This window comes from Sprattus sprattus, assembly GCF_963457725.1.
Source record: "Sprattus sprattus genome assembly, chromosome: 17".
NCBI classification, from domain to species: Eukaryota; Metazoa; Chordata; class Actinopteri; order Clupeiformes; family Clupeidae; genus Sprattus; species Sprattus sprattus.
The window spans coordinates 28,343,800-28,367,103 of NC_137915.1; the positions used below are offsets into that span (position 1 = coordinate 28,343,800).

The window sequence follows — 23,304 nt, forward strand, 5'->3', positions numbered from 1 at the left end:
TCTAGAGCTAGTCTGATTCCTTACTCTGAAAACAGAGATATTTATAGCACAACACAGACTGTAACAGAGTGGAACTTGACTTGCAGCATCCAAAGGAAGGGGAGGAATCAAGCACAGCACAGTGCACAGCTGAAGAGTTCAAGAACAAAACTCAAGGTAAATCAATGATCATGGGTATGTACACAATGTATCCAATTATGTTAATGCAAAAAACACGGACGTGACTATATAGCAACCTAAGTTAGGATAGCCCTTACACCAATAATTAGCCTACGATGAATGGTCAACCAAGTCTGTCAATTGAAGGTCTCTCTCAACAAAAACACAACCCCCGAAGGAACAACCACATACATATAGGCTATAAAATGGGTAAAAAAGAAAATACATTTCTAATTAAGAAAACACAAGCCCCAGGCAAATTTAACTTGGCCCCTGATCGATCTGATGGTAAGACATGGCACTGGTCTGGTCATTATAGGTCTGGTCAATATATATATATATATATACAGCCGCGGAAAAAATTAAGAGACCACTTCAAAATTATCAGTTTCTCTGGTTTTACTATTTATTGGTATGTGTTAAAGTAAAATGTACATTTTAGTTTTATTCTATAACCTACTGGCAACATTCCTACCAAATTTCAAATAAAAATATTGTCATTTAGATCATTTATTTGCAGAAAAATGACAATTGGTCAAAATAGCAAAAAAGATGCAGTGTCTTCAGATCTCGAATAATGCAAAGAAAACAAGCTCATATTCATTTTTAAACTACACAATACTAATGCTTACACTTAGGAAGAGTTCAGAAATCAATATTTGGTGGAATAACCTTGATTTAAAATCACAACTTTCATGTGTCTTGGCATGCTCTCCACCAGTCTTTCACATTGCCGTTGGGTGACTTTATGCTACTCCTGGCGCAAGAATTCAAGCAGCTCGGCTTCTTTTCATGGCTTGTGACCATCCATCTTCCTCTTGATCACATTTCAGAGGTTTTTTATGGAATTCAGGTCTCGAAATTGGGCTGGCCATGACAGGGTCCTGATCTGGTGGTACTCCATCCACACCTTTACTGGCCTGGCTGTGTGGCATGGAGCATTGCCCTGCTGGAAAAAACACTTCTCAGAGTTGGGGAACATTGTCAGAGCAAAAGGAAGCAAGTTTTTCTTCCGGGACAACGTTGTACTTTGCCTGGCTGAGGTTTGTAAAAGACCATAAGAATTTAACCAAAGCGGACTGGAGGGTCGTCTTGTTCGTCTTCTCTGATGAGTCCAACTTCACAGTAGGTGCAAGACTCTGTGGCTTGTAGGCCTCTCCAGGTCTCCGTCTAACCATCAGACGACCATGTGTTGGGCAAAGCTGAAAATTGGACTCATCAGAGAAGACGAACTAGAAGACCCTCCAGTCCGCTTTTTTCAATCCATATGGTCTTTTTCAAACCTCAGCCAGGCAAAGTACAACGTTGTCCCGGAAGAAAAACTTGCTTCCTTTTGCTCTGACAATGTTCCCCAACTCTGAGAAATGTTTTTTCCAGCAGGGCAATGCTCCATGCCACACAGCCAGGCCAGTAAAGGTGTGGATGGAGTACCACCAGATCAGGAACCCTGTCATGGCCAGCCCAATTTCGAGACCTGAATCCCATAAAAAACCTCTGAAATGTGATCAAGAGGAAGATGGATGGTCACAAGCCATGAAAAGAAGCCGAGCTGCTTGAATTCTTGCGCCAGGAGTAGCATAAAGTCACCCAACGGCAATGTGAAAGACTGGTGGAGAGCATGCCAAGACACATGAAAGTTGTGATTTCAAATCAAGGTTATTCCACCAAATATTGATTTCTGAACTCTTCCTAAGTGTAAGCATTAGTATTGTGTAGTTTAAAAATGAATATGAGCTTGTTTTCTTTGCATTATTCGAGATCTGAAGACACTGCATCATTTTTGCTATTTTGACCAATTGTCATTTTTCTGCAAATAAATGATCTAAATGACAATATTTTTATTTGAAATTTGGTAGGAATGTTGCCAGTAGGTTATAGAATAAAACTAAAATGTACATTTTACTTTAACACATACCAATAAATAGTAAAACCAGAGAAACTGATAATTTTGAAGTGGTCTCTTAATTTTTTCCGCGGCTGTATATGTGCTGCTCTAAATGGATGTGTCGCACCATGTGTGAGGTGTGTGTGTGTGTGTGTGTGTGTGTCAGTGACCAGGGCACTGCTAAGAATTCAAGAATGTTCAGTTAGGCCCCCCCAGTAAGATTTTCAGATTCAGATTATAATTGTTTCAGAGACCTCTAGTAGTAAACGGTATTCCAAATCTGAAGATCCCCGTTTTTCCCTGGTATCTACAAGTATTACATATGCACAGGATAATGTATAGCACGCCGGTCAGTATCGGACAAAAAATCCCAACAGGACAAATAGGAGTTCATGCCCAGGAGCTCTTGATTTCATTGTCAGTCTCCGCTCATTCTCTTGTGCAGCAGTCATATTACGGACCGCTGTGTGGTATGACTAGTTTCAGTTTATTTTCTTATGAGTTTCAAAAACGCTGTTTACTCTCAGTTCAAAATGGCTTGCTTTGGTGACAAATAATGGTTGAAAGATGTTCTTGTAGCTTGTATAGCATTGAACAGGATAAAGTGAATAAGTGAATACTCTGAAAGTAGTCAGTTACAGATTAGGTTTGAGTGTAAGTATCAAACAACAGCAGGAAAAGACAACAGGCCTACCTGTACTTATTGTCATATATAAAGGAGACATTAAACAGTAAACAGGCTACATGACAATTATTTATTTAAACAGCATTATGTCCCATCTTCATCAGTACTCTTCAAACATTACACTAAATGTAGGAGAAAATCTTTATGTTAAAAGATTATATTGGCCGATATCATTATTGGATATTAAAATCCCCAAATCATGATCAGTCTTAAACATCCTGTTTCAGTTGGGCTCTAAGAGGGGCTCTGACACATCACTGATTAATGGCCTCTAATTGGGTTTCAAATGAGGAGATAATTACAGGAACACGTTGCCCGTGTCGCTTATTCATCGAGATATGAATGTTTGTTTCTTTAATTATGCGTTCCATTTCAACCTCATTTGATGACTGCTTTGCCATGCCCTGAAGTGCAGCGGTCGCTGTGTACTCTGGTAGTTTAGGAGAACAAGAGGACACATGCATGCTGTTTCATTCATATGCCTGAGCCATCTCTTACTAGACAGTCAGTGATCCAAAAGGCTATGTCCCTTTTAGCAGGGCAATGCCACTGGCACACACACACACCACACACACACAAAATCGCTCTCAGAGCCTGTTCAAATAACAGGGCAGCGGAGCCTCCTGGAATGTGCTCTGTGTACATGTGTGTTGTTCCATACCCCCCAAAGGCATGTCAAAAGTTGAAACTATGTTGGCATTTATTGCCAACTTCTATAAAACTTTGTCCCACTTTGTCAATGTGCTGTACTCACAAAATAATTTTAAAGTTTACACTCTGTTAATTAGGCTGGACGATACTTCAAAGAGCTGAGGTACCCTTGAGATAGTAGTCGTCCAACGTCCTTTTTTTTTCAAATCAGAAACACAGTTTTGCAGATATTCCAAAAAGTCATGACTTACAGCATCAGTAAGTGATGGCATATTATGCTGCCTCTCATGTAAACGTCTTCAGCTAATAAGGGTGCAGGTCTGCAGAAACCACCTTCACAACTCAAGCCAGACATAGTATTGCTTCTCTTATACTTGATCTAAACTTGTACTTTCCTTCTTAATTGAACGCTCTCTGGAACCTCTGTATTAAGCCCCAGACCTGTTCCCCTTATGGAGACATGAAGGGATGAATATACAACTCCACTGCTCACGGTGTCAGAGGCAAAGAGGTGTATTGACTTTAAACACAGAAACAGCTCATGTGCCTTAGCATGTGTGCTAGCAATGGTTATCCTTACACAGAAACAGCCCATGTGCCTTAGCATGTGTGTTAAGAGCAATGGTCATCCTTACATAGCCCCAACTTGATTACTACTGACTCCTTACACCATCAATGACAAGCATGTCACCATCTCCAGCAGATTCATCTCTCCCTGATGTCCCCTGACTTAACAGGTTGACAGACAGATAGGCTAGACCCTGACTTAACAGGTTGAAATCCACCGGCAAAGCAAAGCAAAGCAAAGCTAAGGCATATCACACTTATGCCTCACCTGCACAGATCACACACTGAAGTGTGGAAAGAAAAACTAAAAAAAAAATAAAAAAAATAACTAGCGAGAGTGTGAGTGTGTGTGTGTGTGTGTGTGTATTTGTGTGTGTGACTATATCAAAATATTTCACACATTGCTCTTCCTTGTTTATCTTTTCAGTTTGTATCACACACTCTCTATTTTCCTGTCCAGGATGGAAAAAAAGCCAAAATAACCTTGAGCTTATTTCATCTGATAGAGTTTACATAACAAGGACCCATACAGTAGAGAATAAACACGCCTGGCTAATTCCATCATAGAGGAGGTATGGTGCCGGTGAGGCTAATATAGTTTTGGCATATTCCAAAAGCACATAATCCATGGCATCATACAAGCAAGGGGACACCATTTTATATTAACATCATGACAAAGATAAGTAGCACAATACACGAATAAGGGAGACCTGGCTGACACAAATGTAATTGACAATCAAAGACAGACTTCTCTCTTCAAACCCCATTCCGGAGAGTTTAAAGTATCGGCACATCTGTAACCACCGAGATAAGTCCCGGAAAGAAGCTCTGTGAAAAGACATATGAAAACTAGAATGGATCCCCACAGAGGTTTATCTCCAGCCAATGCACACTGACACAGCCCTGGAGCAGGTAAACTGTCACAATCTCACAAAACAAGCCACTGGGGAAGTGAGCTGGATGGCACAAGCTCTGACACGCAGGACCACAGGATATTACACCCACCCAGATATTCCCAGATGCACTGCATACGCAGAATGAAATTGTACGAAAACATTTCATATAGGCACACCTGCTTTGCTGAAACCAGGGGGGTTATTCGAGGAACGTGGTTAAGTGACAATCCTGGCTAAATTATAGAAGAGCACTATGGCTTCATTCTCCTAGCAAAACAAGGCCTTAGAGCTCTTCTACTAGGAGGTTTAGCCTACCACTCACTCTGACCTAACTTAGCCTGGAATACCCCCAGATCAAACACAGGGGGCACATTTATACATGCGGACACAAAAACACACACATACACACACCCTTCTTCCAGTTTTTCGCCTCCACATCAGCTTACCAAAAAATGTAAGATAGGCTTCTCGAATCACCTGCAAAACAAAACAATCTAGAGAAAGCCCAATATAAGCCCTTTGACCACTGACTATGGTCTAGTGTCTAGGTTTCTCTCATTTCCTCTTCAAAGAGACACTTTTAGGATAAGCAGAGTAGTAAGAGGAAGTGGGGAAAAAGCTGATCTAGATCAGATGACATTGTGGTCATTTTCAAAACAAAAATCATCAAAGCAATAACAACATCACAATAATAAACCAGTAGTGTAAATGTAGAGGTGGGGACGTCACATTTGGCAACACTATGGAGTATAGGCCTACAGTTAGGTCCATAAACATTTGGACATTGACACAATTTTCATCATTTTGGCTCTGTACACCACCACAATGGATTTGAAATGAAACAATCAATATGTGCTTTAAGCAGGCTTTTAGCCAGGCATGCGTCCGTGCGTCTTTTGGACGCACTGTTCTAAAATAATAAGAATTTGGACGCACTACTTTTAGGCAGACGCCCTACAGACGCCTTAAGTTTTCGTCCCGTTTTCAGTCAGTCAAACTTTTTTAAAAGTGTTCACAATAACTCTCAACATTGTTCAAACGTTAATGAGCGTATTCACGTTGTAACACGTAAAACAACAGTCTGTTAGCCTACCGCTATCAGGGGAGCCGCATGCAGCTCTTTGCCGGCAGACGTGTGGCTCGGCTCCATCTCGAGTGCTCGCTGACTTTTCTCTTGGTGTACAGAATTTACATATTGTAAAATAAACATCTAAAATGCACATTTTGCACGCAAAATATTTGGAAATACAGACAAAAGGTTGTCCGATTTGAATGGGGTATTTATTAATGTAAATTTTGTCATCACGCGATCTTGAGAGATGTCTTCAAGTAACGTTAATGTTCCAAACATGAAACATTCTCAGTGTGTGCACCCAGTCTCAGAGAGTTACTAGCCAGACTAGCAGTAGCTACTGAAAGAATGCCATGGATCCAGCAAAGCGTAAAGCTAAACCAAAATATGAAGATGAACACCGCACGTTCTTCCCTGAATGGAAGGAAATATTTGCGGAGCGAAATGGAAAACCCCTCTGCTTAATATGCCAGACGTCACTGTCGCATTTTAAAGCCTCAAACTTGGAGCGCCTTCTCTCCACACACACACAATGCTTACATAGCCCAGGAGTTCCTAAGGGCACAGAGCTGTGCAAGCAGAAGGTACATACTTTGAATTGTAACGTCAGTCAGAGAAACAGACCCGACTTTTTTTGGAAATTTACGAAGTACTCTGAAAATCATTTGTCACGGAATATTGCTCGAGCAAAAAAAAATCATATCGTGAGGGAGAGTTTGAAAATTGAACAGAGGATATCTGACATTAACTATAATTAGCACCGATCTCAGCAGATGTCTTCAATATGTTTATTTTTGTGCCATATTTTAAATCTACATTTGTTAATTTCTCTTCCTAAATCCCAATAGAGGACACTATTTAAAAGGTTATTTAAAAAAAAAATAACCAGTCATTGATCACAGTCATTGCAGAGAAGGAGTCCTCACATAAATATGTGGAGGCAAAGGGTAGTAGCTGCTCCTAAGCTTTCTCTCCCAGGTCAGGGTGCTCCTGCTTCACACATATCCAAAACAAAATCTCAGCAGATGTCTTCAATATGTTTATGCCGTATAATAAATCTATAAAACCTATTTAAAAGGTTATTTGAAAGAAAAAATCTTATGGGGGAGCATGCCCCCAGACCCCCCTAGTTTTGCTGGGTCACTGGGGCTTCGTCGCTTTAGTTTCAATTTCAAAATGGACCCCCTCTCAAAAAATCCTAGCTAAAAGCCTGGCTTTAAGTGCAGACTTTTAGCTTTAATTTGAGGGTATTTACCTCCAAATCAGGTGAACGGTGTAGGATTTACAACACGTTTTAGGCTATATGAAGCCCCCTCTTTTTAAGGGACCAAAAGTCATTGGACAAACTAATATAATCATAAATCTTTTATCTTATTGTCATGTTTTAATACTTGGTTGCAAATCCTTTACAGTCAATGACAGCCTGAAGTCTGGAACCCATAGACATCACCAGACGCTGGGTTTTTTCCCTGGTGATGCTCTGCCAGGCCTCTACTGCAACTGTCTTCAGTTCCTGCTTGTTCTTGGGGCATTTTCCCTTCAGTTTTGTTTTCATCAATTGCAGAATATTCCACTTATTTGCCTTTAAAAGTCTTTGGTTGCTTTCGCAGTATGCATCAGGTCATTGTCCATCTGCATTGTGAAGCGCCGTCCAATGAGTTCTGAAGCATTTGGCTGAATATGAGCAGATACTATTCCCCCAAACACTTCAGAACTCATCCTGCTGCTTTTGTCAGCAGTCACATCATCAATAAATACAAGGGAACCAGTTCCATTGGCAGCCATACATGCCAACGCCATAACACTACCTCCACCATGCTTCACTATTGATGGTATGCTTTGGATCATGAGCAGTTCCTTCCCTTCTCCAAACTCTTCATTTCCCATCATTATGGTAGGAGTTGACAACAACGATCGCAACAATGAACAAACATTAATTAAACAACAAAAGCAGTCAGAAAATGTCACGTCTGCGCTGAACTCTGCTCCGGCCACGCCCCCCTTTTCAACGGTAGTCACGTTCATTTGCTCATCTTCCCAATCACATTAAAAACAAAAAATGTTAAGTCTTCTGTTCTGTTGATGGCTGGCAAACAACAATCTAAGAAGGGCACGCAGGGTTTTTCCTGCATAGAGAAAATGTAGGCGCGCGCCTAAGCCGTTTTCCCGAACGCCTATGAAAAATCCCGAGCGCCTAAAGGCAAAAAAAAAGTCTGCGATAAAAAAAAACTGTCATCCAATTCAGCTTAATGGTGTTTTACACGCTCACGTTGAATTGAAGCAGCAGCAGCAGATCCCGCCTCCTACCCCCTCAGCCAATCATTGAACAGAGGCTTCTCCAAGTTTGCCAGACGTTAGTCACTTTAATTAGATTTTTTTTTTGTATAAAGCAGCTAGCAAGCAGTTGCCTACATTATCTTTAAAAAAACAATACTTTGATAGTAGGCTTTAAGTTTTATTTAAGCAGTGTGTGCGGGAACCTATATATCCTATGTGTGATGGTAAGACTAATATTAATGCCATATATACAATAACTGATTCATGAGAGCTATCCAAAGACTGGTGGCTGCCGATTTAGCAGTCAACCTACCTTACTCTGTACGTTTAGATGCTTTACAGGTAGCTGTAAGCCATTAGATGCCTGGGAAATATTTAGTATCTATAAATAACAGCTCACCTTTATCTTTTTAACCAGATTTGTAAACAGGTCGCGATCAACAGGCTCAATAGGTACAATAGGCTTACGGTAGAGTCATGCTAGCATTGCGCTAAATAATTAGGCAGCTAACATTAATAAGTGGTGTTTACATAAAGTCACTTATTGTATATGGCATAAATATTATTCTAAAACACCTTCACTAGTTGTTTTAAGCAGATTTGTGAGCAATTCATCACGTATGCAATGCACGTCAGCGAATATGTTCTGAATAGTATGTTTCAAGTAGGCTACAGCCGAACTCTCGTTCTGTTTTGATCAATAGTAATCGAGTTGATAAGTCTGATCTATACGCAACTGTGAGCTGCGCGAATGGACAGAGCCAATCACTTAATTACTCAACCTGCGGATGCATCCTGACTTCATCAGTCGGTGGTTTCAATATTCATGGCTTTCAATTTATTAAAATATCTGCTATGTTGAGAACTTACACAGGTGTAGGCTATTACTTGATTTGTCTAGGTGTTTAAACGAGTACCAGTAGAACGCGGGGCCTCGGGAAGGCAGACAACAGCATTGGTTTTGAAAGCTGAACTCGTTTGTGTTGAATCTCGAATATAATAATATTGATATTATTATTGATAAACCGGTGCGGTTGAAAACTGTCGTTCCACTGCGAGGGCCAGCCCGACGTACACGAATACATATGCACATTACATTTCCACTCAAAATACTGTCAAAAGTTTGATTATTGATTTCCAACGCAGCCTCCATTGGTGAAAATAATGTTATGTAGGTTTGTATAATAAACATGAATAGTAATAATAGATAAACTTGACTTTCATAATTCGTGTGTTCCATTTCTGACCACTGGTTAGTTCTAGATTCTATTGATATAGATTTCAGTAGTTTGCATATACGAGGTAAACCTTTATCTTGAATCTTTGAACCATACATGATAGCACCATGGGGCTTGGACTATTGTCAATATATTGCCTATCTATTTTAATTTAAAGTGGAAGCAAATGATAGCCTCCTTTATTTATGAAATTTACAAAAACCCAAAAAAACATTGATTTCTGCTGATCGGTAACACAGACTTTTTTTTTGGGAGCACCGAAGAGCCATTTTAACCCAGGAAAAACCCTGGGCACGTATTATTCACTGAGTTACCAAAGCAGTCTTCTTTATGGGGACTAATTAGCACTGCACTGAATTACATTAACATGAGTTATTGCTACACAATAACAATTACACAACTAATATTACTAGATACATATAATAGAGGACATCGCACTAGGCAACATGGATCTCATTCATATCTCATCCAGTCGAAATCTTAACAGGATTGAACCCATCTTTATTACAGCGTATCAACATAAGAACAGAACATAGCTAAATCTCCGCTTAGCATGCTAATCATTACTAATAGCACTAGCAGGTAGCCCAAAATTTGGTATTTAATACACAATCTATCACAGTAGCAACTTCATGAAAACCCTTACTTTCATTAGGTATGCACATAATGAAAGACATACAGGTCGAACAATGATGATTTAAGCATTGGAAATGTATAAGGCACAGTATGGTCAACTACTTGGCGTAAAACTGAACTCGTCACTAACTTAACTGAGGGGGCTGCACGCACGCAGACAGCTTTGCTAGGCAAAATAACTATCAACAGAGTTTTTCATACAGTTAACGTGCAGAAAGCCAGTGACATGAGGATTTTGATGGTTTTTAACGATGTATACCGACAGTTAGCATACCTAGCTAGCCTAGCTTGGTCGCATTACCATTGGTTCTGAATGGCAGTTATGCTAAGCAGCTGGCTATCCCCCCACCCGGGACTGTAGTTAGACCAACGAAGAAGCACTAAATTGGGACACTTTTCGCTTGGCGAGCGGGGGCAGGCTCCAGGTGCTCGTTACACAGGCTATTCCACCACCCGGGAATAGCCCGTTGGTGCACTTTTAATCGGACACTTTTCGCTTGACGAGCGGGGGCAATTATGCCGTGATTGATTAACAAAGAATTGTCTGAATTAGTTAGGGGGGTATACTCTGCAATTTCCGGTAAGTGCACCACGGAGTATTAGATTTGGAACAACACTCACCTGCTGAGAATCTGCGTACCTTGTAAGTGCGGATAGTGTACTGCAAGTACTCTCATGGAAGTATTGATATCAGAACATGGCATTGGTGTTGCTGAGCTCACCAGTGTGTACTTTCTTATTAAGAATGTACAAAACAGTTGATTTGGCCACACCTAATGTTTTTGCTATCTCTCTGATGAGTTGGTTTCGATTTTTCAGCCTAATGATGGCTTGCTTCACTGATAGTGACAGCTCTTTGGACATCATATTGAGAGTTGACAGCAACAGATTCCAAACACAAATACCACACTTGAAATTAACTGTAGACCTTTTATCTGCTCCTTTTGCAGCCTGGTAAATGAAATAAAACGAGGTAATTACACACACCTGGCCATGGAAAAGCAGAGCATCCAATTGTCCAATTACTTTTGGTCCCTCAAAAAGAGGGTGCTTCATATAAAGCGTGTTGTAAATCCTACACGGTTAACCTGATTTGGATGTAAATACCCTCAAATCAAAGCTGACAGTCTGCACTTAAAGCATATATTGATTGTTTAATTTCAAATCCATTGTGGTGGTGTACAGCGCCAAAATGATGAAAATTGTGTCAATGTCCAAATATTTATGGACCTGTTCTGTAGATGAGCCAGTGACGTGAGGAATGGTTGTAAGTGGATAGGAAACCAGCCAATCAAATCCAGCCTACTACATTCTCTATGGACTTAAGGCCTTGTCTTGATATTCATAAGTGAACAGTCCAGACAGCTTTATGCCAGTCAGTAACAGAACACAATTGTTGATAGTCTAAGCTGAGAGAAATCATGGTGAATCATGGCAAATCCTTCTCTCCGAAAAAAGAGGAACTGAAAGCAGACATGAAAACCAGATTAAGTCCAGCACACTTCAGCTCATAATTATAACATAGCTGTGGTCATAGCATATTAAAGTGTATGTGTGTGTGTGTGTGTGTGTGTGTGTGTGTGTATAGGCCGATGTGTCACGGCATTACTTAGCCAGATGACAACATTTAAAGTAGCCTAGGTGTTGAGTTGTTCCGTCCTCTGTGTGATACATGTCATGCTGCATATTCTATAGCCTACTTCCTTTCGCCTGGTGCCAAACTAGGTAAGGGATAATGTATAGAACGCAGGTCATTGTCGGGAAATTAAGCCCCGACAGGGCTAACAGCATCCCGACGCGAAGCGGCGGGGTGTTGCTTCACCCTGAAGGGGCTTATTTTACATTTTACATTATCCCGCTTATTATAAGGCTACTTGCCAAAACAAAAAAATAACTTAACACAGTGTCTTTTTACAATGTACAGTATTTGTTACTTTATGTAGTGTTAAAAAGCAGAGAAATAGTTTGCCAAAGACGTTGAACTTCAAAGACGTTGAACATTCTTTAGAACACAGCTGCTCAACCGTCCGCTGAAACTCCATTGATGGAGCATTCTACAGCATTAAAAAGAGCCGTGTAATAAACCCGTTGCCATTGACAGCACAGTGGTCATTATATGCAGGTCATTATATGAAAATAAGTACCTGCGAACGTTGGGGATGGCCCATTCAAATCAACTGGGCTTTTTGGAACGTTCTGAAGAGCCGTATAATACGTTTTTGTTAATAGTGGAGCACTGTAGCCTAAGTGCTCTGCTTTGACTAATCAAACAGGCAATTCCAATAGAGAAAGGTGTGAAAACCCCTAACAACACAACACATCACAACAACATTCTAATGGGTGCAATGGTTATGACTGTAGTCACTCAACCAGATACCATAACTAAGGAATGAGTAAGTTAGAAGGGTGTAGTGGTAATAGAGTAGGTAAATAAGGTGAGGTGTTTCTAAAAACGAACATAATTCACTGCACACAACTATGGAATGAAAAGGCGGCGTGGAAGAAGTTGAGAGACAAATTGGACTGTCTGTCTGAATGGGTGGTTTGTGAATGTGTGTGTGTGTGTGTGTGGGGGGGGGGGGGGTCTGAAGGGCCCACCTCTGTTTTTCCAAGTCTGAGATCAAATACAATAGAATGAGAATGCCATTCCTCTTTGGGCATTCACAACCCTTAAGCCCAATCCTCAACTTAAGTGTCAATGCTCTGGTACACAGCCTCAGAGTCAATGCACCTCCCTCCACCCCAAACCTAATGAAAGACTGTGGAGATGTCTGTCAGTGGGACAGTAATTACAGCAACTCTACTATCTCACCAGCTGCAAAAGGCCCCCTTCAACAAACACACATGAAATGGCTCAAAGCTCTTGAACTTGAGCGATTTCAGAAACATGTCTGCTGTTGCTACTGTCAGGAGACAGATTAGTATTACTGTAAATGGCTGACGTTATTCCTCACCTCCCTGTAATTCAGACTGCTTAGCTCCATTCATAGTAATAAAAACAAGGTCATCAACATTGGGGAGACTTAGTGAGCATTTGGAGGGGTTTCCTGAGTGCATTACCACCCAGGTATAGGCATCTTGTGTGTGCGTCTGTGTGTGTGTGTGTGTGTGTGTGTGTGTGTGTGTGTGTGTGTGTGTGTTTCTCTCCTATGTGTTGAACTGAGGCTTTGTAAACTCCAACAACCCATCGGACACAATGTGACCGCAAATTCATTGGAAATTCACACTCCTTCCTCTTGATTGCATGTCTCACAAAGTACTAATTGGCTCGTCATGAATCGCATGTCCAAATAAATAGCAGAACTAGCCCTTTGCCATGATGCTTCTGATGAACACCTCTGCATTATAGCTAAATAAGATGCAAAGTGTTCACAGCCTTGAAGGAAAACATCCCAAAATGAACAGCAGGACTCACCCTGCCAGGTGATGCTAGTTCTTAATCTGTACAACTGAGTGTTGTTGCATAGTGTAGACTATATGGCATAAACAGAGGCATATATTTTTTAACTGGTAGGCTAAGCCTCTTACTATCGTGGTCATGATATCAACAGATTAAAACCCTTTTTATGTATACATATCTGAAAATATATCCTCCCTGACATCGATATCAGAGATAGATGTAAAAGTATAACCAATGACTATATAGAGGTGGACAGCGACCACAGGTCAACCAAAGGTCTAGAACCCCTATGATGGTGATGGTGAAGGTTCAGTCCCATGTGGAACTCTGCCCACCCCATGTGTTTCAATGACAAAGCCATACTCCTCATCTAAACTTTTCTCATCCAAACTGTCTTTCCATAGACAGTGTCGAATTCTAGTTTTCCCTATGCTGATATCTGCACATTTTCTATTTTCCCCCCAGAAGTTAGTTGTTAAAACATTATTCTACTGTATCATAAGATGGTATGGATACACTTTGGAATGAAGTGATTGACAGCTAAAGGAGACAAGCTGCAGTACCTGAACCACACCCATTCTCAGTCATTGGGTGGAGGAACTGCGTAACTTTTACATTTGAAGGACTTGGCATGTCCTGTTGTGCTGTTGGTTGTACTAACAGGCCTTCTGTGGAGTGTATCAGTACGTCTAATGTTTTAATGAGTTATCACACTGCACTGCAGGACCATTCTACACGAGTAGCTACGAAAAGTGAACAACGTTAGCCATGAGTGTTAATCAGGGCAGGAGTAGCTACAAAGAGTGAACAACGTTAGCCATGATGTCAATCCGGGCAGGAGTAGCTACGATGAGTTAACAACGTGAGACATGAGTGTTAATCAGGGCAGCAATTTCACGTGCGACATGACAGCCATGATTGATATGACCGATAACGTTCCTTCGTTCGTTCAGTCGTTGCTGCACATTCAGCGAAGACAGTCTGCCACATGTTGCACCTTGTTATTGGGACGAGAAGTGGACAGGTCTACCACATTAGTGGGCGCAACTGACTCGTTTTTTAAGTCATTGAGCGTTCCTGATTTCAGCTCTCAACTCTACTGCAGAAACCCCAGTTTTGACATGGTGGAGGGGTTTGGCTTCATTTATATAAAACGGAGGGGCATGGAGCCACGTCATCCACCTCTATACAGTCAATAAGTAGTTAATGTGCAAAATATAAAAGGTCTAATATAAAGCTTCTACATATCATATCAAATGGCAGCAGATCTAGATAGTCCTGACTGTCCTAAAATTATATTTAAAAAATGTATATGCTGTACATAGGGCTACCTCTTATATTGACCAAGATAAAGGTTTATAAGTAAAAGCAGTGAAACTAACCTGAAAATAGCCTCAGGCTGAAGGAGTTAAAATACAGACGAAACACACTAATGATTGCCCATGATCACCTGCTACATTAAGCAACAAGTAGTTCTAGTCCCTCTGTAATGACTAGAACATCTTTCACTGCTCAATCCAGCTTCTGTGCCACTCGCATATTTAAAAAATAATCCAAAAAACGCTTGTCATTCCGAACAGGTAACTGAATAACCACATTGTTTTGAGAACAGCAAGATTCCGTCTTCTTCGTGTACAGTAGTTGCTTTGAAAGTAACCCCATTGGCACACCTGCCACAGTTTGCCACAGATGTGCTGCAGCAGCTGCTTAGGAAATGTCACAGACAGACTTAAGCAATTGGCATCGATGGCAATGCATACTGTGGATTACACAGTGCTGAAGATCATTTAAAATTGGGAAAAGAAGACTATCCATCCAATTCATCATACAAATTATATTCTTTAGGCTAACTTTGATGTTCTGTTTGATGTTCAGCTTCAACGCGTGCCATCACAAAATGTGTATTTGGTTACTCCAATTATGTCATTGTTGCCGTTTGCATCACAAGGGGCCTGCCGCTACGTGACGAATGAGGACAATAACGTCACCTCGAGGTGTGCTGCCGCCCCAAAGTCGAGTGGCCAGTCACTCCTTTTACGTTTAAAAAAATCTCAGCACAGCAGCCTTTAACAGTCAGTCAGCTAGCCGAGTGAAAAACATGCATTCATGCTAACTTGTCAGGTCCACTACAGCTACACAATCAAAGATAAAAGCCAGCCATACTCTAGATGAAAATTCTGACATGCCGTTTATGTATAATAAAAATAACCGCATACCTTGAACAACGTTAGATGCAAGCCTGCTAACGTTGAATATATAACCAGCTAGCTAACTAGCCTACTAATAGTTAAAAGCCCCCTGACTTCAACAAGCAATGCAAATGCATCATCATGCGTCCTTACCTGTGTCACATAACGATGGATTCTAAATTGATTTGTTGGGGAAAATGTTCAGTAAAAATCCTCATGATCTATGTTTTTTATTTCCATACGTGTAAGGGTTAGCATTTAATGCTAGCTCGGTAGCTAGCATAAGGTAGCTGTCCCTAGCCCTGAAATAGTAGCATGTGTGCCAATAGAGAAATCAGTGTGATCACAAATGATGTCAGTTTGGCGCGGCGACCTTACCTGTCGGTGACTGATCTATCTTCTATTCAATCACCAGACGGTATACTGCTTTAGGTATGAAGTCCAAGATGCATACGGGATAATGATGGGCACATCAGTATGGCTACTGTGCCAAGGCTGCTATCATTTTGCCTTGGATGGAGTGGTTCACGGTTCAGTCTCCAACGTGAGAAGTTCTCTTCGATCTAACTTGTTTCTACGACCCTCACTGTCTTGATTTTCATTGGTTGCTCTAGTCAGAACACGTTTTTATTCGTTAGATCTGCTGCCAATCAACTCATGTGCCACGGCTGGGTCTCAATCTGAACACGTATAGACTGCGGCTATGCCGTTTCTTTTAGCTACAAAAAAGTGCTTCCATGTGTCTGCTTTTGTCTGTGCTGGTTGTCGAGATTAAATCCAATGGCATTGTATTCCTTATCTGTATTCTTTATCAATGAATGACGTGAGTCGTATTTTATCTGACATTAAGGTAACAAGTTATGTTCATGCCTTGACTATTTTTGTATTTTAAAATTAATTCAGTCAAGCCAAATCTCATTCATTTCAGACTGCACAATTTTTAAATATACAGCATGTTATTGCATCAATCTTATTATCCTACACGTACTTCGTTTTTCAATGAATATCTTTAACAGTCATGCTGCCCTTTAAAAAAATAACACCATCCTATTTGGTTCAGTTTTAAAAGTGGGTGGTTTTTGCTTTTTAATTTCTTTATACATCATGTTATGTTACAGAGTATTCTGTATGACAGTTTGCTCTGAAAGAAGCTACCCCTACCCACCACTGAGATGTGTTCCTTTCAGGCAGATGTTTAACAAATATATACTGCAGCTCTTCAAATGGGCTCCACATTGCAAATCCTAATTGCATGCTAAATACGAGTAATAACGAAAACTAACTGGTATCTGGTGATCAGGCCTTGATCCATTCCAGAGTTCCAGAGCTCTCTGTGAATCACACAGGTGAAAACTAGACGTAACGCAAAGCGTTACAAAATATTACCGCCGAACTGTTCAGTAGGTTTTGGCACAGAATGAGTCATGGTTGTCAGTGTTTGTGTGTTTTTATGTGTTTTGTGTGTGTAAATTGGTTTGTGTGTCATTTTTATGTATTAAAGGAATTATTTGTGATAGATTTTGATGATTTGGTTAAATAATGTTTTGTGTACTACTTTTTTGTGGATTGTTTTGTTATATTTTTCATTTGCAATGTAGTTCGTTAAAACAGGTCACAAGAGGTGTGGAAACAAAGTGAAGTTTCCAACCACCAACAGGTGGCGCTATAGGTGATATCAGTCAGGCATAGATACGCGTTCGGGTTGGATCCAGCGTCCACCCTAAGACATTTTCTCTGGATCAAACAATGTACCAATGAGTTATAAGAGACTTTGTGTTTTGTGGCAAGCACTAGCAAGTTGGCAAAGTTTGAGGGTCTGCCACGCCCACACCTTCCGACTAATGAGAAAATCTTCTATAACTTTTAGTCGCCCATGGCTGAAGAGTAACCTGACCACATTTCAAGGCGTTACCATAACATTTGTCGGAGGAGTTTGATCAGGTGCGAGGTGTGCAAACGCCGTCAGAACGCATCTTCCACTCAAAATGGCGACTTCCTGTGGACCTGCCACCATGGCGTCAAGAGACTTTTTGGTGCGTCCAAGCATGATGAAGTCGTGTACCGAATTCCGTCTAGCTACGCCAAAATAACCCCAATGCGCAGGTTTTTTTGCAATGTTCTAGGGGGCGCTACAGAGCCATTTTGCTCCATCCATGGACAAAAACTCTACCGAAGATGGACGGTTACAGGCTTGATGTCCCTGGCAAATTTGGTAATTTTTCGAGCACTTTGACATATATGCGATTGAGTTATAAGAGACTTTGTGTTTTGTGGCAAGCACTAACAAGTTGGCAAAGTTTGAGGGTCTGCCACGCCCACACCTTCCGACTAATGAGAAAATCCAATATAACTTTTAGTCGCCCATGGCTGAAGAGTAGCCTGACCACATTTCAAGGCGTTACCATTAAATCTGTCGGAGGAGTACGATCAGATGCGAGGTGTGCAAACGCCGTCAAAACGCATCTTCCACTCAAAATGGCCGACTTCCTGTGGACCTGCCGCCATGGCGTCAAGACACTTTTTGGTGCGTCCAAGCATGATGAAGACGTGTACCGAATTATGTCAAGCTTCGCCAAAATAACCCCAATGCGCAGGTTTTTTTGCAATGTTCTAGGGGGTGCTACAGAGCCATTTTGCTCCATCCATGGATTGAGCCATTTTTGCTTTTTAATTTTTAACTAAGTGGCGTGTACATGTAATGACTGGTTATGGTATGGGTTGACATGGCCCCTTAACACAAACATACAAGAACAATTTGGCCCTCCAAGGCACCACGGTTCTCGGGATATTCGAAGAAAACTGTGTCGCGCCACCTACAGGCCAGTTGGTGTACAACCATATAAATCAATTTATTGCATGCCCCCCCCCCCCCCGTGAACGGAATTCCACGAAACTTAACATGCAGTCAGAAGGTGTCATAATGATCCCACACCTCCGATTTCGTGCAGTTCTGACCTTGTCAACTTTCAATCCATTTTTGCTTTTTCATTTGTAACTAGGTGGCGCTATACATGAAATAAGTGGTAGTGGAATGGTTGACATGGCCTCTTAAGACCAACATACAAAAAAAATGTGGTCCTCCTAAGCCCTACGGTTTTCGACTTATTCACAGAAAACTGAATCGCCCCACCCTCTTTAAAAGGAGTCCAGTCCGACGGGGGTGCAACGGGGGTGCAACGGGGGTGCAATGTCGCGCGGCGGTCATAATAAGGGTAGATTAAGTCTTTGTGAATAGCTATGTTTATGTTTTTCTTGAGAAGGAAAGAGGTTAGGCAATAATAAGCCTAACCCCTTTCCTTCTCAAGAAAAACATTTCTAGACGTTTGCTATTCTAAAATCCTGAGACTTTCAACAGTTAGGGAATACTTTTATGACAGACAGCATCGCATATCCATGTGTACTGCATTCTTACTCTCTTACAGGCTTTTTGTTGCATTTAATGCCATTTCTCTGGCTAAAAACAAATGCATACAAGGTAGAAGACTGAAATAGCCTGGAGGCAAACAGTAGATCTATATGTCTATATGTTTCTCACCTACCTTGGCCAGCAAAGCACTGCTGGTCTGAGTTGTTCTCTCAGCACTAATTAGTTTGGCATTGAGGTTTTCTCACATGCAAATGGATGCCGTGGACCATACAGATTCTTGACTATTGTATCGCCAAGGTGCATGGAGTCTATCCACAGGGCAAACAGAAAAAATCCTAGATAAAGGCAAACTATTCATACGTTAAGTTTATATTCCCTTTTCCCCATACAGTACATGTGGTTGTGTATGACTAGCATGTGTTTCTAAAGGCTCCAGGAAGCCCAGACTATTTTGACTATGAGACGGTAGTCATAGTATATCATTGGTTGTGCAGTGGACCCAGAACGCGCTGATGACTGAGTTGCAGTACAGTATATGGCGGTGCTGTTGACGCATTTTAGGATACAATCGGTTTCCTGTACAAACAGTTGAACTGACTCCATGTCCTGTAGCATTCCTCCTGTTCCTTGCTTTGATCTAGACATTGCATATGACAACCACAGACAATAATCCCTCAAAACATTGCGGTTTGTGGTCCCTCATTTGGTTTCAATTATTTGTATTGCTGAACAGCACTGCACTTGCTGTAATTTACACTATTAAAACTGTTCTATTTCAAATAGAATAGCCCTGGCTGAGCATTAGCAGTTGAGTTAACATTGTACCACCCACTTGACAAAGCTGCTATGTTTGTCTACTCTCACCAATTCTCTGAACAGAACATATTTACCATATTTACCATAAGACTGACTACACTGACACTGAATTTGATTACCCAGATATAACTCTCATATGCCACCTACTGGACTGTGATGGAAGCATATAGACAACTCTACATTCAATTTCTTTTTCAATGTTGTTTTGCATGTTTAGTGTCATATCAAAGATATAATCAGACACACAACTACGATATAGTTTTACACACACAGCTAAACTTGCTTTTGTGTTATTTTGAAATACAAATGAGAAGTAATTATATTTTATACGTACACTTAGTGTAACATGTGATGCATCCTATCCTCACCTGCCCAATATTGTGTGTTGTGTGCTATGATTACACTTTAAAGTGCTTCATAGAGTTCATTATACTAAGTGTGTTGTGTGTTATGGTTACACATTAAAGTGCTTCATAGGGTTCTTTATACTAGCTGTGTGTTGTGTGCTCTGATTACACATTGAAGTGCTTCATAGTAGGAAGGGGGTGAAGGAGAGAACCTGTCCGTGGACGTGAAGGCAGAACTGGAGAAGATGATGCTGATATTCTGAGGCTCCATTTCCTGATTCTCAGAGAGACACATAAACATCTTATCAATACATACGAACAGATTTAGGCATTTGTGTCTCTATAATAGTAATATGTGATTGCTGAATGGCAACTAAGACACAACAGTGTTTTCCCCTCTTGCTGACCTTCCTCAAGCCATTTTCCTCTGTATTGATTGGAAAAAGACAAGCAATAGCAGTGACCAGAATCAATAGTGGTTCATTTAGAAAATCCAGGATAATTGGCTTTTTGCCTTAAATTCTAATCTTTGATCTTCAATTGATGATTTTCCCCCCTAATATGAGCTAAATGTCTTCTTATTAAAACATATTGAATACATGAATATTTTACCTGATTTTATGAAGGACAGCATGATGGGTATCTATAATCTTATGTAAGGCAGATTCATTAAGTTGTTTTTCAGCCATGCCTTGACAACTGTTGACAGCTAATTAAATCAATGTTGTAAGGATAAATGCATCATAGACCATTTTTATTTGTATTTTTCTCAGACATTAACAGATAGCAAAGACTCTACACAATTGGCACTCTTTCAACACCATATACACCATATGAAATAAATAGATCCTGGTTCAGACATTCATTGATTGCACATTGATTAGCAAACAAGTAAATACCATACATTGCACACACATACAAACATACACACTCAGTTTCAAACTGGCACAAACATACACACACACACACATATCAACAAAACACACAGATAACTACATACACACACACACACACACACACACACACACACACAAATCCATACAAATACCCATACACACACACCTAGAGATGTCAAGCGCTCATCATTTTATCGGAGAGTCTAGGATCTCCTCGTAATCCTGTCGTATCGCCCGGCCCACCCAGTACAGCTTGACTCCAGTGAGAGCAAACACGCTCACCATGATGACCAGAGCCCCCAGCACATCATACGCAGACGGAACCATACGCAGCACAATGAGCTGCAGCAACATGGCCACCACAATCTCCAGGTGCTGCACGGTGCTCACCAGTGCGGGGTGGAACTTGTTGAGGGCATAGTACACCCCCAGGAACGCCACTGTGGAGCAGATGCAGATGCCGGTGAGGTAACCCCAGGTCTCCCCATCCAGAGGGATGATGGGCTCCTGCATGATGAACATGGTGGAGGCACCCCATACTGTGCCCGTCCACCCGAAGGTGAAAAGCGCCGTCCACATGCTCACCCGATCCTTGATGGCCCGGTAGACGATCATGGCGAGGGCAGCGGTCAGGCCCGCCATTACCGTCATCGTGTATCCAAAGGCCTCCTTCCAGAAGCCCAGCGGCGACTTATCCTCTTCGGCAATGTTTGGGATCATGACCAGGCACAGGCCAAAGATGCTGCCTACGGTCGTCACCACGTCGGTGTAGCCCAGACGCTCCTCCAGAAGCAGGAAGGCCAGCACGGCACTGAAGACTGTGGTACTGGCACGCCACATGATGGTGCCGTTGCTGGGCGGCACGATGGCAAAGGAGGTGTACGCACAGGTGATGGAGATGACATTGCAAACGCCATAGAGGAAGAGCCGCAGCCGGTAGCCTTTCGGACCAAAGGGCGCCTCCTTGCGATAGAGGACCACGACCACGGACAACACCTGGATGACCGAGCGGATGAAGATGAGCTCCAGCGAGGGCACGTTGGAACGGTCAGCTGCTAGGCGTGTAATGAGAGCTACGCAACCGTGGGCTACAGCTGCCCCAAACAGTGCGCCCCAGGTGACACGTGAGGCCAGCACTGAGGCCTCACCAAAGCTCTGGAGCTGACTGCCCACACCTCTGTCCAGCGTGGTCTCAATACCGGCTCCAGCGGCCTGCGCTCGCGTGTCCATGGTGCCAAAGAAAGTCCTGCTCTGTCCGCTCTCCTTCGCTGGCCGCCTGCCGGGAGTCTGATCCATGAAGGAGGTGAAGTCCTCGAAGGAGGGTGCGTCATCGTAGCCCTCATCACCAGGCTGGGGCGAGTGAGTGTCGTACTTTACTGTGACGGTGCTGGGGTGGATCTTGACTCGCTTTTTGGAGCCATACTGCTGCCCGGAGGAAGATGGTTCCATGGTTCCTGATCTCTAATCTGAAGGGGCTGAGTAGGGGGAGGTGCTGTGCTGCTTGAAAAAAAAAAAAAAACATTTATCAAATACTTATAATTATCATCAATTTAAATACATTACATGGACAACTTAAAAACACAATATCTGGATGCGTCTGTGATTGAGATTGAATACACATTTTTGAAAGAATGTTAGAAGCCAGTCAATCAGTTTTATGCGGGATCTAAACACAGGGACTAGTGGCCATGTGTTTATATAGCTTACTAAGGTTCTACCCAGGCTTTCCCCCATGCAGATGAGGAGCTTACATAATTCATAACTTACTGCCTCAGTGCTCCCCTTCTGAGGCTGTCTCACTCTGCACTCACTCTATCCATGTCTCCCTCTTTCTTACTTCCTTTCTCCATCTCTCATGTGCAACGCTATTTCTATATTTAAGTGGCATAGAGGCTGCTTAGATAAGCGTGCTGAGGTTGACTCTGTTCGATGGTTGAGGAATTACGTAACAGAGAGGCAAAACCAGAGGTTGATTTGCAATTCAGGAGATATACACTGACTGAAAACAGAATGAATGTACTGTAAATTCAGAAAATCAAAATGGTCATATCATTACCATCATCAACAGGCATGCATTAATGAATGTGTGCACAAATCTGATGTTAGACGCTACCCAAAACAGCATTCCATTTTTGTTTGAAGGGAAAAGGCCACCCTAAGGTATTTAAACAGAGATTTTCAACAATTATTCTCAGAGAGATCACTTCCATCCAAATCTTAGAT

At 41.6% G+C, this 23,304-nt stretch overlaps 2 protein-coding genes across 2 annotated transcripts in view; both read right to left on the reverse strand.

Annotated features, from left to right (window-relative positions):
* nck1b (NCK adaptor protein 1b) overlaps positions 1-16,173 on the reverse strand; it is a 35,320-nt gene extending 19,147 nt beyond the window's left edge. Inside the window, exons 1-2 of the mRNA XM_080854781.1 lie at positions 16,034-16,173; positions 15,809-15,830 (exon numbers count right to left, since the gene is read on the reverse strand). The gene's annotated coding sequence lies outside the window, so the exon portion shown is untranslated. The remainder of the gene's footprint in view (positions 1-15,808; positions 15,831-16,033) is intronic.
* Positions 16,174-21,267: 5,094 nt separating this feature from the next.
* Positions 21,268-22,530, reverse strand: slc35g2b (solute carrier family 35 member G2b; the record flags this gene model as incomplete). Its single annotated transcript, XM_080855665.1, has 1 exon — positions 21,268-22,530. One exon carries the CDS (start codon positions 22,528-22,530, stop codon positions 21,268-21,270), a length of 1,263 nt encoding a protein of 420 aa, XP_080711791.1.
* Positions 22,531-23,304: the final 774 nt, after the last annotated feature.